We start from the raw sequence: 23,030 nt of genomic DNA on the forward strand, positions 1-23,030 counted from the left end.
GGAAAAATTTTAATAAATAATAAAAACAAAATTTTTAAATATCTCAATCAAAAAAACTTTATAACAAACTTTTCATCATTAAGTAAATCTCAAAATTATTAATGTTTTTCAAAATTATTTTGCTATTAAAAACTTTTGAAATTATCAGCTTAGAAAAAATAGTTTCAAACACAAAAAGGCAAAGTATTTTAACCCCACATTTCCTTTCGCTTTCATTTCAGTGCCACCAGCACGCGTGAACCTCCATCCCGCCTCTCATCGTCCTACACCTCATTAACCCATCAACAATTGCTGCTCGAAGTCACCATGCAACAGCCGACCAACTATTACACACAAACCGAAAGTGAATTGCTGCAACTAGAAGCTGCCGGTGGACATTTACCCGAATACGAACAACTACAACCAGAAGCCTCATTATTGCAAACACAGACACAAACAGCAACCTCCTCATCGCCTCAACAGCAGCTCTCACAGTTACAACAGTCGACACAAGCACAACAAACACTCCCAACAACAATAACATCTCTCAATAATTTGGAACGTGCGACGCCCAATTCATCCACAGCCGCCACACCTACACCGACCACTGCTAGCAATTTGGAAGCATCATCGAGCAGCACAAGCAACGGTGGTGGCAGCAGTAATAGTACGACCCCTCAACATTTTGTAGCACCACTACAGCGTCGCTGCCAAGCGCCGCCACCATCATTGCCACTCAGCTCGATTTCATCACCGCTGCGAGCAGCCAACTACAAGACGGCTGCCTATCATCAGCACCAACATCATCAGCAGCAGTTGGAATTCCAGCGAAATTCCCAATCGGACGATGATAGTGGCTGCGCGCTGGAGGAGTACACGTGGGTGCCGCCAGGGTTACGACCGGATCAGGTGAGTGACGAAAAATATGAAGATGAAAATATGTTACAAAATGTTTGTAGCTGCAACGCTGCCCACCTTAACGAAAAATTTGGTATCTGAAGAAATATTAAAGTTTGCATGATTTTTTCACAATTAATCTGAGACTTATAATGACTAGAGACTAAGAGACCGAGGAAATAAAATAGCGATACTACTTCGGATTTACTTAAATTTTAATTTTTGAAATGAGCTTAATAGAACTAAATGGACACGTCAAGAATCAGAAAGAAGATCATTACAGGTCAACTTTTCGGAAGAAGCCCAAGAAAGGTACCATCACAGCAGCCACGACATGTACAGGCCAAAAAAAATTTTCTGTAAAGCACCTCTTTGGCTAAAAGAAAAAAACATCAACATTATGGCTTTGTGCTTCGTTAATAGTCAATGATGGTTTTTATAGTTTTGTGCAATGTTTGGGAAAACTTTTTGCACCAACTCATCGATGCTTTCTGCGATCTTACAGGAGTTTGCTGGCAGGGTGATACATTGTGTAGATTCATCAATTTCCATTCGCCCATTTCCAATATCCAATAATTGTAATGCAAAATTTCCAGCTGATGCATCTCGTTGTAGGTGTACACGCATGTTAGTTTTCAAAATCAATTTCTGTAAATGACGCCATAGAATTGATGATTTAAGACATGCATTAAGTTCATCAGCGGGTGTTGAACGTGGTATATTGGGCAAAAATTAACAGACAATAAAATGAGTGCGCCACCGAAGATCCGCCGGTTTCCTCTCAGATCTCGCAGTGTACGATCAAGCGCTTCCAGTGCTTTCTTGTGAGACATTGTGCATTCACTCATCTATGAATTTGTCATATTCGTTTCCTCTGTGTAAAAATACATGGTCATACTAATATTTATGACAATCGGTTGAACGGGGCAGAAATTGCTACTCTGCAGCGCCACCTGGTGGCGAGTGGCATCAATGAGCATATTCTACAAACCTTCTCCGTGGAAAAATACATACATATACCAATTTTTATAACAATCGGTCCAGTAGTTTTTGAGTTCATCGATGACAAACAGACAAACATTCATTTTTATATATAAAAAGATTAATTGCTTTAAGATTCATTTTGGATGCAGTACCCTTACTGTTGCTACTTTCTAATCACAGTCAAAATGTTTGCTTTTACACATAATTTTTTTTTTATAAAAAGTTTTTCTTATAAACAGATTTCATTCTGAGATATTTTTTCTTCCGTAGAAAACTCGATTAAATGACGCTGCTATTATCCGGTATACTTATAAAATTATATTGGTAATTTTTTCAAACCAATTAAACAATTATCGAGTGCCACTTGATAAGTTTCTCTTTGTTTTTCTAACTTTCCTCGTCTATTGCCTCTTTTTGCCAAACTCATGCTCGCCAAATGAAAACTTCCCACACGCATTGGCCAAATTTTGTATTCGAGTCATGTAAAACCAATCATTTAGTCAACCAGCGACTGCCACCTTATGTGGGCATAAAATACCGAAATGGCTATTGCTGTTGACTTTTACGATTTTTTTCCGCAGCAGCTTTTTCCAATATTTTTGTTTTTACGGGTTTCGGCGCAGCTATCAATCGAAAGTGGCGCGTTTTCACTTTTTTACTGGCGATTTTCTACAACTCAACGTCATTCGCGTTTCAGCTACACTATGTGGCATGCCACAAAGTTGTACGAGTATTGAATAGCAAACCAAGAAAAGAAAAACAATAAAGCAATAAAAAAGAGAAAAAAATCGTCAACACTTTTATTTTCGTCGCGCTGATTTTTATGAATTTTTTCTGCAACACACTTCAAAGTTTTATCTGCTGATACCTAAAAATTTTGTTTTAGTTTTTTTTTTCTCTTGTCATTGAGTAGTATTCGCAACAACTATTAAGTGTTGTTGCATGCACATATGCAATCTTGTTATGTTGCAACCAAAAACAGTCTTAAATGTTTTTGGCTACGTGTAAAAATTCGTGTTCATTAGACACCGTAACAAAAGCACTCGTAAAATGTTGCTGTAATAATTTTCTTTGAAAATGTTTTTAATTCTCCTTATTCATAGATACCTACATACATGTATATGTATACACCGCTTAAACATGCACAAAGTGTGCAGTTACTTACATATACATATATGCAAGTAGGCATATGTACCAACAAATTCATGTATGCATTTATGCCAGCTGCCACTGCGCCAACTCACTTGGCTTGTAAGGAAATTTTCAAACGTTTTAGTTCGTAATTGCGCTGCTTTTCATTGATTTCTGATCGAAATTGTTTATAATTAAATGTAGTTATCTCAAGCTTACGTTGGCAATTTTCGTAATCTCAAATTATTTCAGTGGATTTTTGGCATAACATCTTTTTTTCGAAACCGTTTAAGCAAAGCTGCGAAATAATTGCTTTTCATTTGAAATTAAAGATATTTACAGTTGATAAATGTAATTAGAGCTGAATCATATATGTTCATATATATGCGTTAATGTCTAAAATTGCTTATTGCTAAGTGAGTTATAGTAATTTACGAGTTAATTACTTACTTTTCGAGTTAAATGAAATGATAGCCATCTGCGTAAATGAAAAATATTTTGCAATTATTTCGAAATTTAATTTCTTAATTCCATTTGTTAGCTCAGTAATAGCATTATTATTATAAAATTAAAAAAAAAATTAAAATAGATAGGCAAAGTAAAGTTCATTTTATAAATAACTTTAGCACAGGGAGCCATTTGCAAGTTTTGTGAATTTTTTTGTTTCGACTTTAATTTTAGTAGTTTTTTATGAAAATATAGCTAATTTTTCAACAAAAACCATGTAAGAATAAGTTTCAAAAATATAATCGTATTTTAATCGTAATTTAAAGAAAAAAACAAAAAAACATTCAAGCAGCCAATTTTATAGGCGGCCGCCGTAGCCAATAGATTGGTGCGCGTCTACCATTCCGAAGTGCATAGGCTCGAATCTCCGAGCATGAAACACCAAATAATAAAACAAGTTCTTTCTAATAACGTTCGCCCCTCAGCAGGTAATGGCAAACCTTTGAATGTATTTCTGTCATGGAAAGGTCTCCAAAAAAAAATATTTGACGTTCCGAATCGGCTTAAAATTGGACGTCCCTCCACTTGTGGAACAACATCAAGACGCACACCACAAATAGTAGGAGGAGGGTGTAAGCGCCAATTATATATATTTGTATAGCCCTTTAAATTTTAGTATCATATAATAAGGTGAAAGTTTCAAATTACCGCCAGCAGAAACAAAACAAAAGAAATTCAAATCAATCCTTGACAGTAAGCTTACATGGAAGCCCAATATTGAGGAAAGGGTGAGGAAGGCAACAATCGCCTTGTATGGGTGCAAGGGCGCAATTGACAAAAGATGGGGCCTCTCGCCTCGAGTTGTTTTCTGGCTGTATAATACTATTGTAAAGCCTATCTTGTTATATGGAGTCATAGTCTGGTGGAACTCACAAGAGAAGACGACATTGGTGAAGAAGCTGGAAGGAGTTCAGAGGTCGGCACTCATTGGAATCAGTGGGGCACTTCGAACGACTCCTACTCTGGCGCTCAACGCAATGTTAAATGTGGTACCCGTAGATATCGCAGGCAGAACTGGCGCCACACGTACCGCAATCAGACTGAGCGGCTGGAGCTATAAGCTCAACCTCTCTTATGGGCACTCAAGCATCCTTAGAAACTTTGAGTTCATCCCTCTGTCAACAGACCAGTGTGTACCCTCGTTTAGTCCAACCGGAACATTCTCCACTCACATCCCGTCAAGGGAAGAGTGGACGGGGGGCTACACCTGGGGGCAGGGCCTGGTGAACTTGTTCACGGATGGATCGAAGTTGGAAGGAAAGGTTGGCGGAGGAGTCTTTTGCGAAGGGCTCCCCATCAGACTAAAATTCAGGTTACCGGACCACTGCAGTGTGTTCCAGGCAGAGGTAGCCGCAATCAAGGAGGCAGCTGATTGGCTGCTCAAATGTGTACTAACAGTCAAGAAGGTAAATATTTACTCCGATAGCCAAGCGGCAATAAGGGCCCTCGGGTCTATGACGGTGCATTCGGAATTGGTCAAGGAATGCTTGACCTCACTTTCGACTGCGTCCGAATTCTTTGACATCAGCCTCATCTGGGTTCCCGGTCACAGCGACAATGCGGGAAACTGTGAGGCGGATGAGCTGGCCAGACAAGGGATATGTGAGGTGATTTCCCCGCGGAGGGAGAAAATTGGAATCCCCCTGACTACCTGCGGTCTGCTCCTGGAAAGATGGGCATCGCGCAAACTCAGCGAGCGCTGGGCAAGTACACAAACGTGCAAAGTCGCGAAATCCTTCTGGCCACGTGTGGACCGAAGGCGCTCGGGTGAGCTTCTGAGGCTGACAAAATATCAGCTCTCCAATCTAGTGGGTTCTCTCACAATGCGCGAGGAATGCATGCTGTGAGACTTGGAATCACCTCGAGTCCTTTCTGTGCTGGATGTATGGAGGATGAGGTGGAATCATCTCAGCACCTTCTCCTTAGCTGCCCTACCCTGGCGGGGCTAAGATTCTGGCATCTTGGCTCTTACTTCTTTGCCACGCCTGCTGATATAGCTGGCGCTGACATTAAAAATCTGATGAGTTTCATCAGCAGCATTAAGCGGTTGACGCAAACATAGTCATCGTTCATAATCCGCACGCTCCTAACCTTCCCATCACCACTTCTCCCCGCCCTCTCCCTGCACCTCATCGGTCCTTCCCCTCTCCTCACTTCCTTGACAATGGTATCACAAAGGACGAATCTTTCTTCGTCCAAGTGTGCCCACTCCTTGGGCAACCATACTAACCTAACCTAACCTGAGTCACATGACAGTCACTTTATTACACCAAAATTCAATTGACTTTAAAATTTTTCTGAAAACTTAGATTAAAAGGTCGAAATTATGCTGAAAATTTATTGAATTTGTTTGTTTTTTACAAATAGTGAAATTGTAAATTAAACTCTTTTTGTTGTGCTATAAACTATATTTTTAAGAAAAATATTGTAAAAAAAAATTAAGTAAATAATAAAAATTGTGCAATATGTGACGCTACAATTATTGTGCGCATCAGTGTATATATTTACAATTATAATTGGCACCTGTATGCCATACACTTTGTTGGGTGTTTGGTCGAGCTCATCCTCCAATATGCTTTGCGTGTCTTCACGTTGCGCCACAAATGAAGGGCCTTGCAGTTTTATGCCGCTTTCGAAGGGCAGTTAGATTTTTTTATTTAGAAAAAACCGGTATAGTTTTATGTTTCATCTCCACAAAGGCCTTGAATCCGGAACCTCCCGAATGGTAATCATGCACACATCAATTCAGATATATAGTCGCCGTACATAATTTCTAGAACAGAGACAGAGCGAGTTTTTGAGAGCACTGAAAGAAATTTCGCTAAGCTTCTGGAAATAAAAAGGATTGTGGAAAGTTAAATTGTGTCTCTGTATGAACTTTTCCGTTTTAATAAATGCACTTGTCTGCATGAAAACCTGCACTAACCTATTACCAGCTTATTCTTTTGCATAATGGCCTTCTGAAGTTAAAAACTGAAGAGGCTTTACCCCTAAACAAACAAATCCTGCGACCTTAAATTTATTCGGATGTACTTTTACAAAGTTGTACAATCATATACCCCGAACACTCAAAAGGAAAATATAGTCCGAAAAAAAGTTTCCCTCTTTTGGTGATTGCTTTAAAAAAATTATGCCCTCGTTTCAATGAAACAACCCGAAAATAGCTTAAATTTTTTTTATATTTACACTTCAAAATAAGATTGAATGAGTTTTATAATATAAATCCGTACACAAGTAAAATAAATGTTTCAAAGTAGCTAGGATTCAATTGAAGTTAGTTACTTAGGAGACTTCAAAGTTGCTAATTACGAAACAGATATTCAAATTTCAAAATGACAGACGGCAGTTTGAGTTGAAATTTGCTTCTAATAGATTTGTATTGTATTTGACTACGAAACTGATATTCAATTTTTAGCTATGTTAGTTTCACTATTGTGAATTGAAAAAAAAAAATAACCGGGACAAATTCGTAAGCAGAGACTCCAAAAACCTTCGAGTTTCGAACCAGGCAAAGCGAAAAAATATCTTCGGCAACTTTCTATCTTCAACAGCCGCATTCTAGCTATCTTGCTTTCGGACAATCGACAGCTTTAGACTGTTTAAATCATATATAACGACATCTCTTGCAATCGGAGGTCTTTGCAATACTTAAAATAGCAGACTGAATAACTAGCAAAAGATAGTGAGAAACTAAAATCAGCGACTGTAGTGACAACCAAGGACTTAGAAACCGCTCGCACCAATTAAAAATTGTTCTTGAATATAAGTCGAGGCTGTTGCAAAGTGATGAAATGAGGCTAAACTTATGAAGATACCGGGATACAATAGTGTTCAAAGTAGAAAACTCAGGCTGATATATTGGCGAACTGCGGCTCCTTGGGGTAGCCAATTAGGCCGGAGCCCATTTAAGGGTCAGAAATAGAAAGAGTAGCACGACCAAATACATAGCAATTGGCATAAGCGCCAAATGTTAAGCGAGAATGCTGTGGTACAACAAGGTTTTTATAAATAAAGCTCATGAGATCCGTTGGTGCAGTACTGACACCTACGAAACAAACACGTTTTTTCTGAGCAGGCTTGGCGAGATGAACAAGCAAATATACCTTCTCCTTCTCACAGAAAGAGTGAGCTAAGGATACCAATAGAACTAATTATGGAACACCACGCATAGGGAAGACATATGGTCACCATAAGCATCATCGTCGATACCGTATGTACATCTTGTTTGGTGGATGAGGATAGTACGGCGGCTTTTCTCTACTGATATTCGAATTCCGCCAGATTTAAGCGGTAAATTTTTGGTTTGGATGTATTGAGAATGGAGGAGCTACAATCTATTTCCCTCGATAAAATCCTAAGATTCATAAACAATATGGGAAATTTACAGGAAAGTAATTAATACTCACAACACCTGTGGCCTTAAGTGCAATGGACTATAATATTGCCTGAGTGCTTGGAAAAAATGCCCGCGTAGACGCATTCCATTCATGATAACATCATTACTATTAATGAAATTTCTTTAATTTAGGATCAATCTTTCACTCCACTTTTCAGTTTCTTAGTCATTTGACTTTTGTAATCGCCAAATCGTATTTTACACTTGCCTTCATTCTGCGTTTTGCTGCCGATTTTACGGATCCATACACTCACTATTTACTTCACTCGTACGATTTAAGCTGGAGTATGCCGTCTTTATTAAGAGGGCATATCATAAGTGCCACATCACTGTACTTGAACGCATTCAAAAGAAGTTTTTTCTCTTTGCAATCAGATCAACAAACTGCACTGTTCCGATTCCTTCATATAATGCAAGGTGTGCATTACTAAATTTAAAATCGTTGTAAAGTAGAAGTATACTTTCACTACGCTTTGTTTTCGGTATTATAAATGGGTCGGTTGACTCGCCTTTACTCCTGGAGTGCATTCATTTTCACATACCTCGAAAAATCTTCGGAGTAATGATTTATTTTTCCTATAGCGGGTTAGAGCTGTTTGTGCCTCGAAAGCAACTTTGATTAGAACGTTGAATGAGTTTAATCAGCTTTGAAGTTCTTTGTTGGCTTTTGATTTTTCTTAAACGCTATCTTAAGCCATAATTTCAAATTAGCAATCAATGAATTTTTTGTATAATTACGAAATATGTACATCTATAATAATTGTTATTGTTATAATATAGTAATATTAAAGATCTCTGTTCTATTGCCCCAATTGAAAAAATAACGTCGAACAGTTACTAAGACATTCTTTTTCACTATTCACAAACAATGCATGGAAACAGATCTTTAGAATGAGTGGCATGGAGCTCAAATTTAGAGTTACTTCTCCATTGACATTTTATAATTATAGTTATAGTAAAGACTACCCAATGATATATTATATGCATGCATGTATGTATGTATGGACGAGTGAATTGAATAAACTCTGTTCAACCCATAACTCCGTGCGCTTTTTCAAATCACACCACTTATTTTCGTAACTCCACACCTGTTTCCAACGATGACGGAAATAACGTTTTTATAATATAGCATTCAGCTTTATCTGCGTACATACTCGTCTAACGTAATTCATTTGGGCAAACCACCCAATCGATTGACGCCACTCCATTTAATTTAGTATACCAGCGTGATTTGAGCGACATTTTCCGATTGCGGACAACTGCAATTAATAACACTTTTTTGAGCGTTTTGTTTTTTTAATTTCATTTTTTATTTATTTTTTTTAGTTTTGTTACAAACATTTTTCATGTTTTAGTGGCCCCCTGCTAATCAGTAGGGGAGGCGACCTGCGTTCGTACAGAGAAAATTTAACGCCACCATCGAAATAGTTTAGCGGCGACGATATAGAGAAAAGCATAAATAGCAGGCTGCCTTGCTGTGCAGCAGGAATACCTGGTAGGAGAGAGATAAATGGCACATGAACCGAACGGTCACCTTGGGTGCAGCTCATGTGTATGCAGATGTGTTGTCTACTGGCGTCGTGCTGCTGTGGTCTACAGTTGACTGTAGTATGTGCTATTATGTATGTGTATGTGTGGTGGGTTGCACTGACACTTTGAACCAAATAAATGGCTGTAAAATATTTTTCCTGTTGCTGCTGCTGCTCTGCTGTAGTGTTGTTACCCTATTAAGCCTGGTTGAAAATGACCAAAACAAAATTTATCGTAAAGACGCACTGCTGCTGTGGCGAATCGACTTAGTTGGGAGAGTGAAAGTGTTGTGACTGCGTGTATATTTTGATTAATTTCACTGTTACTTGGTTGCTGTATTATTTCGGAGGAGGATTGCGAGTGGGAAAGAAAATGGAGAGATTTGTTACAAATTGAGGAAGTTTTGAAATAATGTGTAAATTGAAAGTATTGGGAGGAAACGGGTCATGGCAATAATCTGGTAATCAATGACTTTAATCGAATTAATAGGGTAATCTGAAAACTTTGGCAATATTTTGATTTTCAAATAACTGCAGGGTACGGCGCCAGGTAAGTGTAGAATTTATTTATTTATTCACCTACAAAGGTACTTACGGACTACTAGATTAGGTAAACATTTTAAATAAATTCATCTTAAAATTAAATATATTTAAATTAAAATTTATAACTATGGGGTAAATGATATCGGCTCATTATATGCATAATTCAATTTATGTACAGCGACTGTGAAAATTTTAGCCTGTCTCAATACACATTTAGGATAATGACGATATGGCAAATCGTGTAGCGGCCGCCGTAGCCGAATGCGTTGCTGCTTGACTACCATTCGGGAGTGCGTAGGTTAGAATCTCTGTGCATAAGCATCAAATAATAGAAAAAGTTTTTTCTAAAAACGGTCGCCCTCGGCAGGCAATGGCAAGCCGCCGAGTGTATTTCTGCCATGAAAAAGCTCCTCATAAAAAATATCTGCCGTTCGGAGTCGGCTTGAAACTGTAAGTCCCTCCATTTGTGGTACAACATCACAAATACGAGGAGGAGCTCGGCCAAACACCCAAAAAGGATGTACGCACCAATTATATATATAAGCCATTAAGGGCTTTGCTTATAAACGCTATTGAAATGTAACTTCTTCCATCAGATAAGCTCTACAAGCCTAACAGTTTACGCCTACCCAAATAATCGGGATAACCATTTGGCCAATGCAGTTTGGATAATGCAAATTTAATAAACATTTTTTGCACTCTTGAATGATTTTCGTGGTAAGGGTTCCAAATTAAGCAACAATAATCTAGGTGACTGCGTACTAACGAATCATCATCATCATTATTTGGCGCTACAGCTTTGTATAAGCTTTGGCGTACTGCACGAAATGTGTCCGTTTAACCCGATACTTGGCATATTCCTTCCAGTTGTTGACCTTGAGTTTCCTCATGTCGTGTTCCAGTTCGTCGATCCATCTTAATCTGGGTCTGGCTCTTGCTTTCGTTGCAAATATTTTAGCGTTAATTATTTTTCGTTGAGTTCTCGTGGGGTGTACTCTCATAATATGGCCGAGCCATCTTAGTCTTTGAGCTATAATGAACCGTACAACATTTTCCTCTCTTATAAATTGGTCCATTCCTCTTCATCTTGTATGCCATTCGTCGTTGCCTTTGACTGCATCGAAGATTTGCCTAAAAATTTTCCTCTCAAATACTTGGAGTTTCTTTTGATCTTTTTCACTTACGAAACATTTACGCTTTTAAAACAATTTGATCAAAAAAATCTTCGAAGTTCTTACCAATAAACCCAATTATTGAAAATGCTTTACACAAGATATGGTCCACATGCTCCACAAAAGTTAGTTTTGAATCGAAAACCAGGTCCAGTCTTTCATCTCATTGTTTTTTCATCTTGTCATCCAGATTGTAATGGAAAATATAAGGACTCACCCTCCTACGATATGGCACAACGCAACATTTTTGAACATTTAGATGTAAATTATTCACTGTGCACCACGTGTGAAAATTTTCAAGGTCAATTTGGAGATTACTACAGTCAGTCACCTCACGGTTTCGCAAAAATTAAGCTTCACATTATCCACGAACATTAAACATTTCGCTTTAAGAAAATTATTTGGTAAATCACTAATAAAAATGAGTAACAATAGTGGACCGCGGTGTATCCCCTGAGGTATCCACGTATCCCTAGTCCACGCGTTTACCATTACGGACGATCTTACGGTACAAAAAGCTTCTTCCCATTTCAAAAAGCACTGAAAAATTTAGAAAGTACTCAAAAATTTAGAAAGCGAATTTTTATTCCGAAGGTAGAGAGCTTATTCATAAGAATAATATTACACTAGTCTACAAGGAAAAGTATCCGAAATAATTTAAACTAATATCTGCTTCTCTGTCCATGCAAAATTCGGATTGATAACTAAAATTAATTTATTAGTTTGAGTTTTTACGATAATCGTATCTTACGTGTTTAATGGAACTAGGCCGACAAAATTTAACCAACATTCAGACCCAGAAACCAGACTATATATTTCCGAAGGTTTATGATGCGCTGAATCCAAATCGAATATATCATGTCTATGTTATATCTTAATCGATTTTCAGGTGTAGGAAAATTTCGAAACATGAAAATTTCAAAATGCGATATCTCTGCGAAAAAAATGATATTTGAGCAAACAAAACGCCATTTGAAAAAAGAAGGATTGTATTTAAAGATGCCATCCTTTAATTTTGGTGAAAGAAAACATCTGCAAGGCTACATAACCTCAAATATGGGCAAAAATGGGGTTTTTTGCACTTTTAGGCTAGGATATCTCGAAAACCAGAGCTGATAGAGCAATTCTGAGGCCAGATTTGGATTCAGCGCATCATAAACCTTCGGAAATATATAGTCTGGTTTCTGGGTCTGAATGTTGGTTAAATTTTGTCGGCCTGTGTTATTAACCTTGTCGAAGGCTTTTCGAGAATTTGTGTAAATAACATTAAATTGGGCTTGATCTTCAAATGCATTGATAATTTTATTGGAAGGAATGGACGAAATAGCAATGATATTGCATGGTTCTAAAATCCAAAAAACATATCAAATTATTGGCCCTTTTTAGAAGCAAAGAGAATGTTAAGAAGGATATGGCTTTGAAAGTTTACAACTAAGGTCCGAGTACTTAATGGTCTGCCAAGCATTTTAACCTTTTTTACATCTAAATTTTTTGCTTCGAAATAGCTTCCCTGCTCCCCCGCTGTGGTACAGATAACTTTTAGAAGAAAAAATATGCAATTCGCGGCAGTTCCTGCAATAAAACTGCCGAACAACATACACCACGCCAACCCACAATTAATTGAACTAAGGGTCAAATTAAAAATTATAAAAAGAATTCCACAAGTGCATGCTTACATGTCAAAAAATTAATTTTAATCCCCAAATTGCGTTTCAATACCTTTTTTTAATGGGAAAAGTCGTAACTTTGAAGTCGTAATTGCATAGTTGTCGTTGATGTTTCCTCTCATTCTTTCGTTGTCCCTTCTGGAGTCCCGCAGCGCAGTATACTGGGGGCATTACTCTTCATCATCTTGTATAATGTACCACCTTGTAGGTGGCACAAAATTAATCATTCAATCATAACTTATGTTTTTGAATAAACTTTTTACTAAATACAAAAAAATGATTTTGATTATGAAAGTCTTTATTTTGACCTTTACGCGCTCCATTACTTGTCTGTTTGTATACTGCAGCTGTATAGTTCACAAGTATCAAATATGATTGAGGTACGACGCCATTATAAAAAACACAAAAATTATGAATCTTCCTATGGGGTGATTATTTTTAGGCAACCTAATATAACTGAGTGTTTTAAATTTTCGAAATTCTCTTTATGTAGCCAATTTAAAAATTGTTAGATAAATTTCAAGTTTTTCTAATGCGTGTAAGCTCCAGTCAGATCTGAATAAGATCTACTCCTAAGTTTATGGAAAAGCTTACACATATAATTTTCTACGTTTATCCAGTTATTCGCCATCTCGTATGTAATTAGGAGTCGTATCCCACCACCTTAAATGAAGTTTCGGATCTCGGTTTAATTTGTGTTTCAAAACTCCTATTTCTAAGCCATTTAAATTATATAAATTCTTAGTCGTAGTCTATGCTTGAATTTATACAGCGCTTTGATTCAGACTTTGCCGATCCATACACACTAAAGTTAATATTAACCTCGCTTTTATATTCAAAGTGGGAATATGTTGTCTTTTTATGGAGGCCGCCTCCATCACCTTTGTCACATTAATAGACTTCAATGAATTGAAAAGAATTTTCTTCTTTTCGCTCTCAGATCACTTAATTTTGTTGATCCGATTACTTCGTACTATACAAAATGTGGTTTAGTAAACTTTAAGTATTTACAAAGTAGAAGGAGTGCCCTTTCTTTCTTCTTTATCTTTGCAATAGTTTAAGTGTTTTTTCTTTACATTCAAGAAAACACCTGCAAAGTAATGTATTATTCGTTCTGCAGCGAGTTAGGAGGGTTCATGCTTCGATACCTAGAACATTACAAGAATTTATTTAAATAAAACTTAATTTAATAAAACTCTACAGTTTTTCATTTTTAATATTTTAAGCAAACTTCTATATTATCACTGAATGAATTATATAGATAAGCGCGAACTATTTTATTAGTATGTAAGAAATTATGTACTTCTAGATTTAGTAAGCATACAAATACAACAGCTAGGCTCAAATATCAGCAAATTTAAACTAAATATAAACCATAGTTATATATTTACTAGACAGGGCAGCTCCGCATTAAAAGCCACAAGCGGCACATTTGCCAGTTAGTTGTGAACCTGGTGCGATTAATGCACTAGAAAGTTATTGAATTAATTAATATATTATTATATATTATAGAATTTTCTTCTTAGACAAAATGATTAATAGACTTGTTCGAAAATCTTAAACCTTATTTTCTATTGTTACAGGTCCGCTTGTACTTCTCACAACTGCCCGACGATAAGGTACCTTATGTCAACAGTGCCGGCGAAAAATATCGCGTTAAACAGTTACTGCACCAGTTGCCGCCGCAAGATAACGAGGTGAGTGAACACTACGAATACAATTCCCCTCAGAAACAAACAATTAGAAGCTCTAAAAGATATTTGAAATTAAGAAAAAGAACAAATTGTTTGCAAAACAAAAAAAGGCAAGTTGCCAAGTAACTGAAAATGACTGCGGCCTTCAACAATGAAAATCCAAAGTGGCATTTTATCAGAGCAGACAAAACTAAAAAAACCAAAAACAACTAGCTATTTAAAAAACACAGCAGTAGTTAAAAAACACTGTACAAATGTGAAAATGAAACCTTTCAAAAGTTTTTCCTTTTCACTTGTAAGATTAAAAAACTTTGGCTTTTTATTTGCTACTTCGACTTCAACTTTGTCTACAACTTTAGCTGCATTGTCGCGACCGTTGAGGACGTGCAAGTGTATTTTTTAATTAAAATTTACTACAATTTTCTGACGCTCGTTCTTTTCTACATCTTTTTGTTTTCTTCTTGGCTTCCGTTTTGTTGTAGGTGCGCTACTGCCACTCACTAAGCGATGAGGAGCGTAAGGAGCTGCGCATATTTTCGGCACAAAGAAAACGTGAAGCATTGGGACGTGGTGCCGTGCGTTTACTTTCGGATGAGAGGCCTTGCAAGGGGGTGAGTTGTTTTTCTATTAATAGGAAGAGCAAGTGTGGGTATTAAATAAATTTGGTAATAATTTGTTGAAAATATTTTGAGTTGAATTTAATGAGTGCTGAAGTGAATTGTAAGTGCCGTGATGTGGAATTAATTAATATCGGAAAACTGATATACTGTTGAGCAAAATCGAAAACGCGTAGCGAAACGACTATTTCCACTAAAAAACCAAGAGAGATGGAGGTCTTGAAACTACTAATGTTCAGATGCTTATAACGAGTTTTTTATTTTGTATTTACTGAATTATTCAATTTTGTAAATTTTCATCACTAAAGGAAAAACACTTACCAAACAAAATATTTATTTATTTATTTTATCCCTACAAACCTTTAAGTAAATAAAATTCCTTAAATTGATAAACAGCATTAAAAATATTTCGACACCCCTCCTTGAAAGCGAAATCTGAAGGCTGGTAGTATTACATATGGAGATCGAAACCATGTTTGTACGCGCTTACTTGTTTGAAGCGCTTCTAAAAGATTTCTAAAGCCCCTAAAGAAAACAAGGCATACAAAATCTTTATACTCTTTCTCAATACATTCTATATCCTAGAAAGGTATTGCGGTCAAAGTTCTCCTTCAATTGGTAATGTGCGTTTTGGAGTTGATCCACAAATATTTTATCATTGCAAAATAGATCACTTCCGAAATAAAACAGAATACAATGTAAATTACGCTAAGGAATAATGTCATTATTATAGCGATTCCATGCCGAGTGATTCAAGTATTTTGGGCATTATGGTCAATTCTTCTACAACATAGTTTATTTGTAGACTTGAGTCATTGAGCAGATCCATAAGTAAAAATACTCTCAGCTGGTCGTCAAAATATGCCCACAGCTGACACCATCAAAACGGTATTTTCTGTAACATAGTTGCTTAAACAATGATTAAATTTCGTAGAAACTCGTAACAAAACGTCTAAAAACTGTCGTACTTATCTAAATATTAAAATAATAGATAAATAAAAATAATAAAAGAGGATTATTATAAATAAGAAATAAATTAAAAATATTACAATATTATTGCGAATTTTCCAGCTCAAAGATATTATTTTGTATTGCTTTTTTTTCGATATTCTATTCTACAAATTCTAATTCATAGCAACCCCGCCTATACGCTCAAGAAAAAAGACCAAGCACTCACACTATTACACACCTAGGTGTTTGTCAAAAAATTGGAAGAAGACAAGTGTTTTTATTTGTATTTCTGTACAATGACTTGAATATAGTAAAAAGTAAACTAAAAAAAAAAAAAATTCAGGATTTTGAAATTTATTCAATATTGAAATATTTAGTATAGAGTTTCTTAAAGTGAAATATTTCACGAATTTTGTTTTGTAATTTTTAAGATAAAATATACCCTTGAAAAAATGCTTTTTGACAACAAAGAAATATAGTTAGAAATATAGTATTTAGAAAATAAAGTTTGCATCGATTTTATTTTTTACTATTTTTTATTGTAAGACCTGAGACTATGCTCAATAATTCTTAAAAAATACATATTCCACTTCCCATAGCTTTTCAGGTACTACTAAGCACAGTCTCAGCTATTAATGTGAAAAATAATCAAAAAATCTAAGGGGGTGTATTTTTTAAAATTACTAAACAAATTTTTATTAGTAATATCACATATTTTTTCTCCAAACAACATTGTTTGTAAATTATATTTAATTCTAAAAAATATAATCAAAAGTATTGTAAAACTGCTAAAAAGAGTTAAAGATATTTTACTCTAAAAAACTCTACCAAAATTTTCAACAATGAATATGAATGAATGAATGAAATGATTATTAAAGTTTTTCTAATATTTTTTCAGTTTACTTCCTATTATACTCAGGCCAACAAATAAACCAAGTTTTTGAAAAACTTTCATGCTCGAAATATTTGGATGACTTAGCATAAAATCGATCTCTTATGTCTTCTATCGATTGAAAGTGAGTGCCTTGGTAGTGAGTGAATGGTAACGCGTGATTTTCAGAGTTGAAAATTGGACGATATTTGTTGAGTTCTTGGACAAAAAATTGTGGTTTTGTTTTATTGTTTTATTTGCCACCGAACTTTTGTCGAATCAAAAGTTTCACTATAACCTTTTCCTTTAAGTCTTGATAAGTATTTTAAACTGGATATTGAATGATAAATCTCCGGTACTTTTTTGGCAAAATATATGTACGTAGTACAATACTTGCCCTAACCCCTACTCAGATTTGTCTCATATACCTTCTGCTCAAATATGAACGAGTCGGTATCAATAAAACGGTCCGCGGATGACATATGGCAAAAATAAATTTTTTGTTTTTTGGTAGGACTGTTATAAGCTTACATGGCAAATTTCAGCGTGATATGTCACATAGTTTGTTTTCTGTGCTACTGTAAACAAGTCAAGCTCGAGTGTGTTCTTCGAGTTTAACGATGGAAATTCAAGTTGAACAAAGAATTTGTTTGAAATTTTGTAATTCCAACAAAATTTCGGCTTCAGACGCCTTAAAAATGTTGCAGACAACGTATGGGTACTCTGCTCTATCGCATGCACGTGTTTTCCAGTGATACAAATCGTTGAAAGAGGGCCGTACATCGGTTGAAAACTTGCCTCATGAACGTCGTCCAGCAACATCAGTAAACGACGAAAACATCGGAAAAGTAAAGGAAATTGTGCTTGAAAATCGCACAAATCGCAAAATCGGTTAACGCTGAATATTATTTAGACGTTTTAAAGCGTTTGCGCGAGAACATTCGTCTTAAAAGGAAGGAATTGTGGGACAACAAGTCATGGTTCTTGCATCACGATAATGCACCAGCTCACACATCACGTCTTGTTCGCGATTATTTGAACAAAAATAATGTTAATATCGTTCCGCAAGCACCGTATTCGTCTGATATGGCTCCATGTGACTTTTTCCTGTTTCCCAAGCTCAAGTTGTCGCTCCGTGGAAAACATTTTGAGACAATTGAAGTCATAAAAGAGAATTCGAAGAACACACTCGAGCTTGACTTGTTTACAGTAGCACAGAAAACGAACTATGTGACATGTCACGCTGAAATTTGCCATGTACGCTTATAACAATCCTACCAAAAAACAAAAAATTTATTTTTGCCATATGTCATCCGCGGACCGTTTTATTGATACCGTCTCGTTCATATTTGAGTAGAAGGTACATTTCGTTGCAAAATTATATAGACATCCCGCTGTTTTTTCATAAAAATATAGTTCATACTCATAAGCTTCAAACTTTGTGCAAAATTAAAAAAAAAGTTTAAAAATTCCGCAATTTTTTTGGATACGCAGTTTTAGTATAACAAAGCGCAAATGCTAATAGACTATAAAATACCACTGATTTTTGTCAACTTTTTTTTTTGTTGGCGATGCTATATTAGACTTTTTCTGCTACACGAAAAAAACGAGCATGCCGGTTTGTATGGAAGAAAAGGCGTGGCCGAAGTGAAAAGAATTGTCAAAACTATTACCAGAATCGGTTGAATTCTGCTCAAGAAAACGATCTATAACAGCTACATTAATGCTATTTAATAAAAATTAGGAGTGTTAGTTTTTCAACTCAAACCAAAAGGAAGTAAAATCTATTTTGCATCAGTGCAACTTTCTTAAACTTGTTGAGTAAATTAATTCTCGACACAAGTCTTCAATTACATTCATAAAAACTTTGCGGCTATTTGAGAAAAAGTTTCCAACTTACTTATCCCTATTGTCAGTGCAGTTTAAAACTTCAGCTGGCATTTCCATAAATATATATGTATACAAATTGACAATGAGTGTAAGTTGTATCTTTTGGTGCAATTTCACCCACCCACAAACACACAAATGCGAGCGGAAATGTGTTGAAAAACAACAATAAACGATTGTATGATAATAAAAGATGCAGAAAGACAAAAATTTTGAACATAAAAATTGCAAGATAACCGTTACCATAGATGCAGCGGAAATAAACTAAGCAACAGTTGAGATACTGTTATACAAGCAGTTAAGGAAAGTGGAAAATGTCACTAAATACGACACAGCAAACTGAAGACAAGACACAAAAAATGAACTAATAAGAAATAATAAATAAAATAGGGATAGTAAACTTTAAAACAATAAGGAAACCAGGCAGTAATGCTCCAGAAAAAAATACTTTTATGCAGCAAAAAGATGTAAAGAAATATTATTATGTTAGAGCACCAAAAACGACCAACGAAAAGTCACATCGCCAACTGTTAGAAACACAGCACAGAGTTGCACGTTGCAGTGCCAACCGTGTGGTAATTCATACGTACGTACATTTGAGCAAGAAAAGTGAAAGGGGCAAGCAGTCAGCCGCCAAGTAAACGGGCAAGTGACGAAGTAGTGTCAAGTGGCAGCATAATATACGTTTTTTTTTCTTTTTTGCTTTTTATGTTTTCCCGCTTTTATTTCAATCTTTTGTTTGCACTTTATGTGATTTCTTGCGAAAATTTGCATCATTATTAGCTGCAGACATTTGGGAGGGCACACCGTCTGAGGCTGGGACCGGCAGACAGACAGTCACTTTGGCGCGCAGCACTTGGACACGCCGAGACAAAATTTTAGAGTGCGCGCTCAAGTGCATCATGGAGCAACTTTAGACGATTGTCGATTATTTTTTGGCACCATTCGCTGCCCGTCTCGCCGCTCCTACCTTAAAACAAACAATAGTAACTACTAGTCGTAGTTGTGGTGCAGTCAAAACGATTGTGTGGAGTGGGTGTGGTATAAGTGCGCCTTTTTAATAATCTTTACTCAGTTTTAGGTTATTGGTGCTTTTATTTTACAATGAAGTTGGTCGTACGCTGCTTATTTTTCGTATTTAAAAAATTTTAAGTCCAAACAAAAAAAAGTTTTAGATACTTATTAAAAACTTTTTGGTAAAGCAATGCAAGGCACTAACCTGCAATTTTATGAGGGAGATTTTTCGAAGTACAAAGATATACGCATAGGTGTATGTGCATTAGGGAGCTTCACCACTGGAATTATAAAATTTATTATATTTTAAGGCTTTTGCAAAAACATTTCGGAAGAACAATAAAATTTGAATGTTAGTTACTATTTTTATTTATTATTTTTTTAATAGCCTCAGAAAATAGAGAAGTTTAACCTTAAATGCATAAAAATATTCATAAATTGTATCAACGGAATCGAATTCATGAAATTTTAGATGCTATTTTTAACTGTTTTTGGAAGATAGTTTTCAGAACATCTTAAATAATTGTACCAAATCTTTTCCGATTTAAACTTCTAAGATGTCATTAGACAGGTATTTGGCCGAGTTTAACAAAGCGCGCCAGCCGTTTCTTTCTCATGCTAACCGGTGCCAGTTGGACACACCAAGGGCAGCCAAGTCATTCTGCACCTGATCTGCTCATTGTTCCATTATCTACGATCTCGCTTTGAAGCGGATTATTGTGAGATGCTCATGCACCGGAGGACATCGACCTGCCGACAGAGGCACCTTCCCCATTAAGGGACCGGGCATTCCAGATGCATGCCCTCAAATCATAATCTTGAGTCCGTTTGCAGCAATCGTCATCAGAGAAGCAGTTCTCATTTTAGAAACCTGCTGTGGTCCTATGGATATACACAGCACTTATCAGACCAATCATCACTTACGCTTCTGTAGTCTGATGGCGACGGAGCATGGATAATTCCACAATCCGGGAACTATACAGGCTGCAAAGAAGTGTATGTTTATGCATCACGGGTGCCATGAGTACAACCTCTGGTGATGCCCTAAATGCTATGCTTGATTTGCTCCCCTTGGATCTTAAGATACAACAGGAAGCAATAAAAGCAATGTGTAGACTCCATAAATATGGTTTCTGGCACGAAGATGGAACTTCGGGACACAGAGAAATCTTTAAGTTGCTGTCGGAGCAGTATCCACTGTTTTTGGCACCTAAAGATGACGTGATACCCACAGTTTCATTTGGAAGGAAATTTGATGTCAAATTTCCATTGCGTGAGCAATGGAGCAATCCAGAATGCATGCAGGAAGGTTTGACGGAGTTTTTCTTTACCGATGGGTCCAAGACTGAAATAGGGTCTGGAGCCAGATGGTACTTAAACGATAGTAATAAGTATCACTATGCTAAGGGGGGAATGGCAACTGTTTTCCAAACAGAAGTTTTTGCCATCCTAAAAGTAGCCGAATGGATAATCGAGAAGAGATGGAGCGGGAAACAGATTGGAGTCTTCAGTGACAGTCAGGCTGCATTGAAGGCCCTGGAGAACGCGAAGCAAGCCTCAAAGATTGTTCAAGAATGTAAGAAGAAGCTTAATTCTGTCGCAAGACAAAACAGGCTTGTACTTACATGGGTTCCGGGACACTCCGGTGTTCAAGGAAACGAAATTGCCGACGAATTGGCCAACCGTGGATCAGCGGTGCCCCCACAGGGGCCAGAGCCAATAATCGGGATCAGTTCCGCAGGAATTAAGAATTGGATCAGCGATTATGTATGCAATCTACATAAAGAGCGATGGTCCGGTCTGGAACGCTGCAGAACTGCAAAGTGTTTTGTGACAAGTCCGAACAGAAAACTGTCAAACTTTCTACTAAAACTTAGAAGGAAAGATATTCGGTTGATGGTCGGCATCATTACAGGACACAACCCATGGGGTCAGCATATGACCACCATTGGAATCATCGAAGACCCGGTATGCCTGTCATGCTCAGAGGAGGCGGATAGCACTGAGCACTTCTCTGTGAGTGTTCTGCCTTTGCTAGAGCAAGGCTACGAGTATTGGGTTCCGATCATGAGAATGAGTAATATTTGTTCTCTAAAACTGGAGGATATTTACAGATTTGCCAAAGAATCTGGAAAATTCACACATTACTAACTATCTCTATCTCTGTCTCTATTCTTTCCTATCTCTGTCTCTGATACTTTTCTCCCTCCCTCCTTGACTATCTACCCCCTTTTCAGAGCTTTAAATACAATGGGCTCTTTAGCCTGAGTGTTTTAGGAGCCACCAAATCTCCTGGTGCTCCTTGGCTCGACCTTTTCGAATTCAAATTCAAGCAGTTCTCATCCTAGGATTTGTTTCGTTTTTATTGGGGCAGGACTTTTACCTAAGCCCAGCGCACAACCAGATATCCTGTGCTTCTTTGCCTTTTCAGGTTAGCTCGCGCTCTAGCGGATGTTCGGAAGCTACCCTGAGGATAATTGAGCTGCTTGGATCATATGCAGAGGAATCGCCATGGTCACTGCCAAGTGAATGACAATCAGGGACTTTCCCCATAGACACGGAATATATATATATTTATATATATACTTATATGTATAATGGGCACTTACACCCGTTTTTGGGTGTTTGGCCGAATTCATTCTCCTATTTATGGCATGCGGCATGATGTTGTTCTACAAATAGAGGGGCCTGCCGTTTTAATTCGACTTCGAACGACAGATATTTTTGTATGAGGAGGTTTTTCATGACAGAATTATACACCCGGAGATTTGTCATTGCCTGCCAAGAGGCAACTGAACTAACTCAAAACTGATTTATATAAAACTCGTAGTTGGCGGTGATTTTAAAATAGGTTTTTTATGTGGAGTGATGCACCCTAATATGCCTGCTTGCATAATAAGTAGATGCATTCGTACTCATAAATACAAGAAAACATTGTCGCATGCATTTGTCGCCAATTCACTTCCTTTGGCAACTCACATCCGTTTCTCGATTTTATGAAAGCTGTAAAGTATATTACATGTAATTTCTGGCAAATGTGGCAACTATCGGGTGATGAAACTATAAATATCACAAGTAAATTTGCTGGTTATGAAACAGAAATTCCATTGTTTTTCTACAATTTTGGTTGCATATTTTAGGGATTGTAAAATGCACGAGTCGTGAAAAACAATTTAGATAATTCATGTATG

General features: G+C 36.7%; 1 protein-coding gene across 1 annotated transcript in view; it reads left to right on the top strand.

The window, feature by feature from the left end:
- Positions 1 to 232: 232 nt before the first annotated feature.
- The window catches only part of LOC128867319 (protein espinas), a 50,586-nt gene continuing 27,788 nt past the window's right edge, over positions 233 to 23,030 (top strand). Inside the window, 3 exon segments of the mRNA XM_054108436.1 lie at positions 233 to 888; positions 14,389 to 14,502; positions 14,982 to 15,110. Coding sequence (XP_053964411.1) covers positions 307 to 888; positions 14,389 to 14,502; positions 14,982 to 15,110 — 825 coding nt within the window. The 5' untranslated portion in view covers positions 233 to 306.

The sequence above is a fragment of the Anastrepha ludens genome, chromosome 6 (genome assembly GCF_028408465.1).
Source record: "Anastrepha ludens isolate Willacy chromosome 6, idAnaLude1.1, whole genome shotgun sequence".
NCBI classification, from domain to species: Eukaryota; Metazoa; Arthropoda; class Insecta; order Diptera; family Tephritidae; genus Anastrepha; species Anastrepha ludens.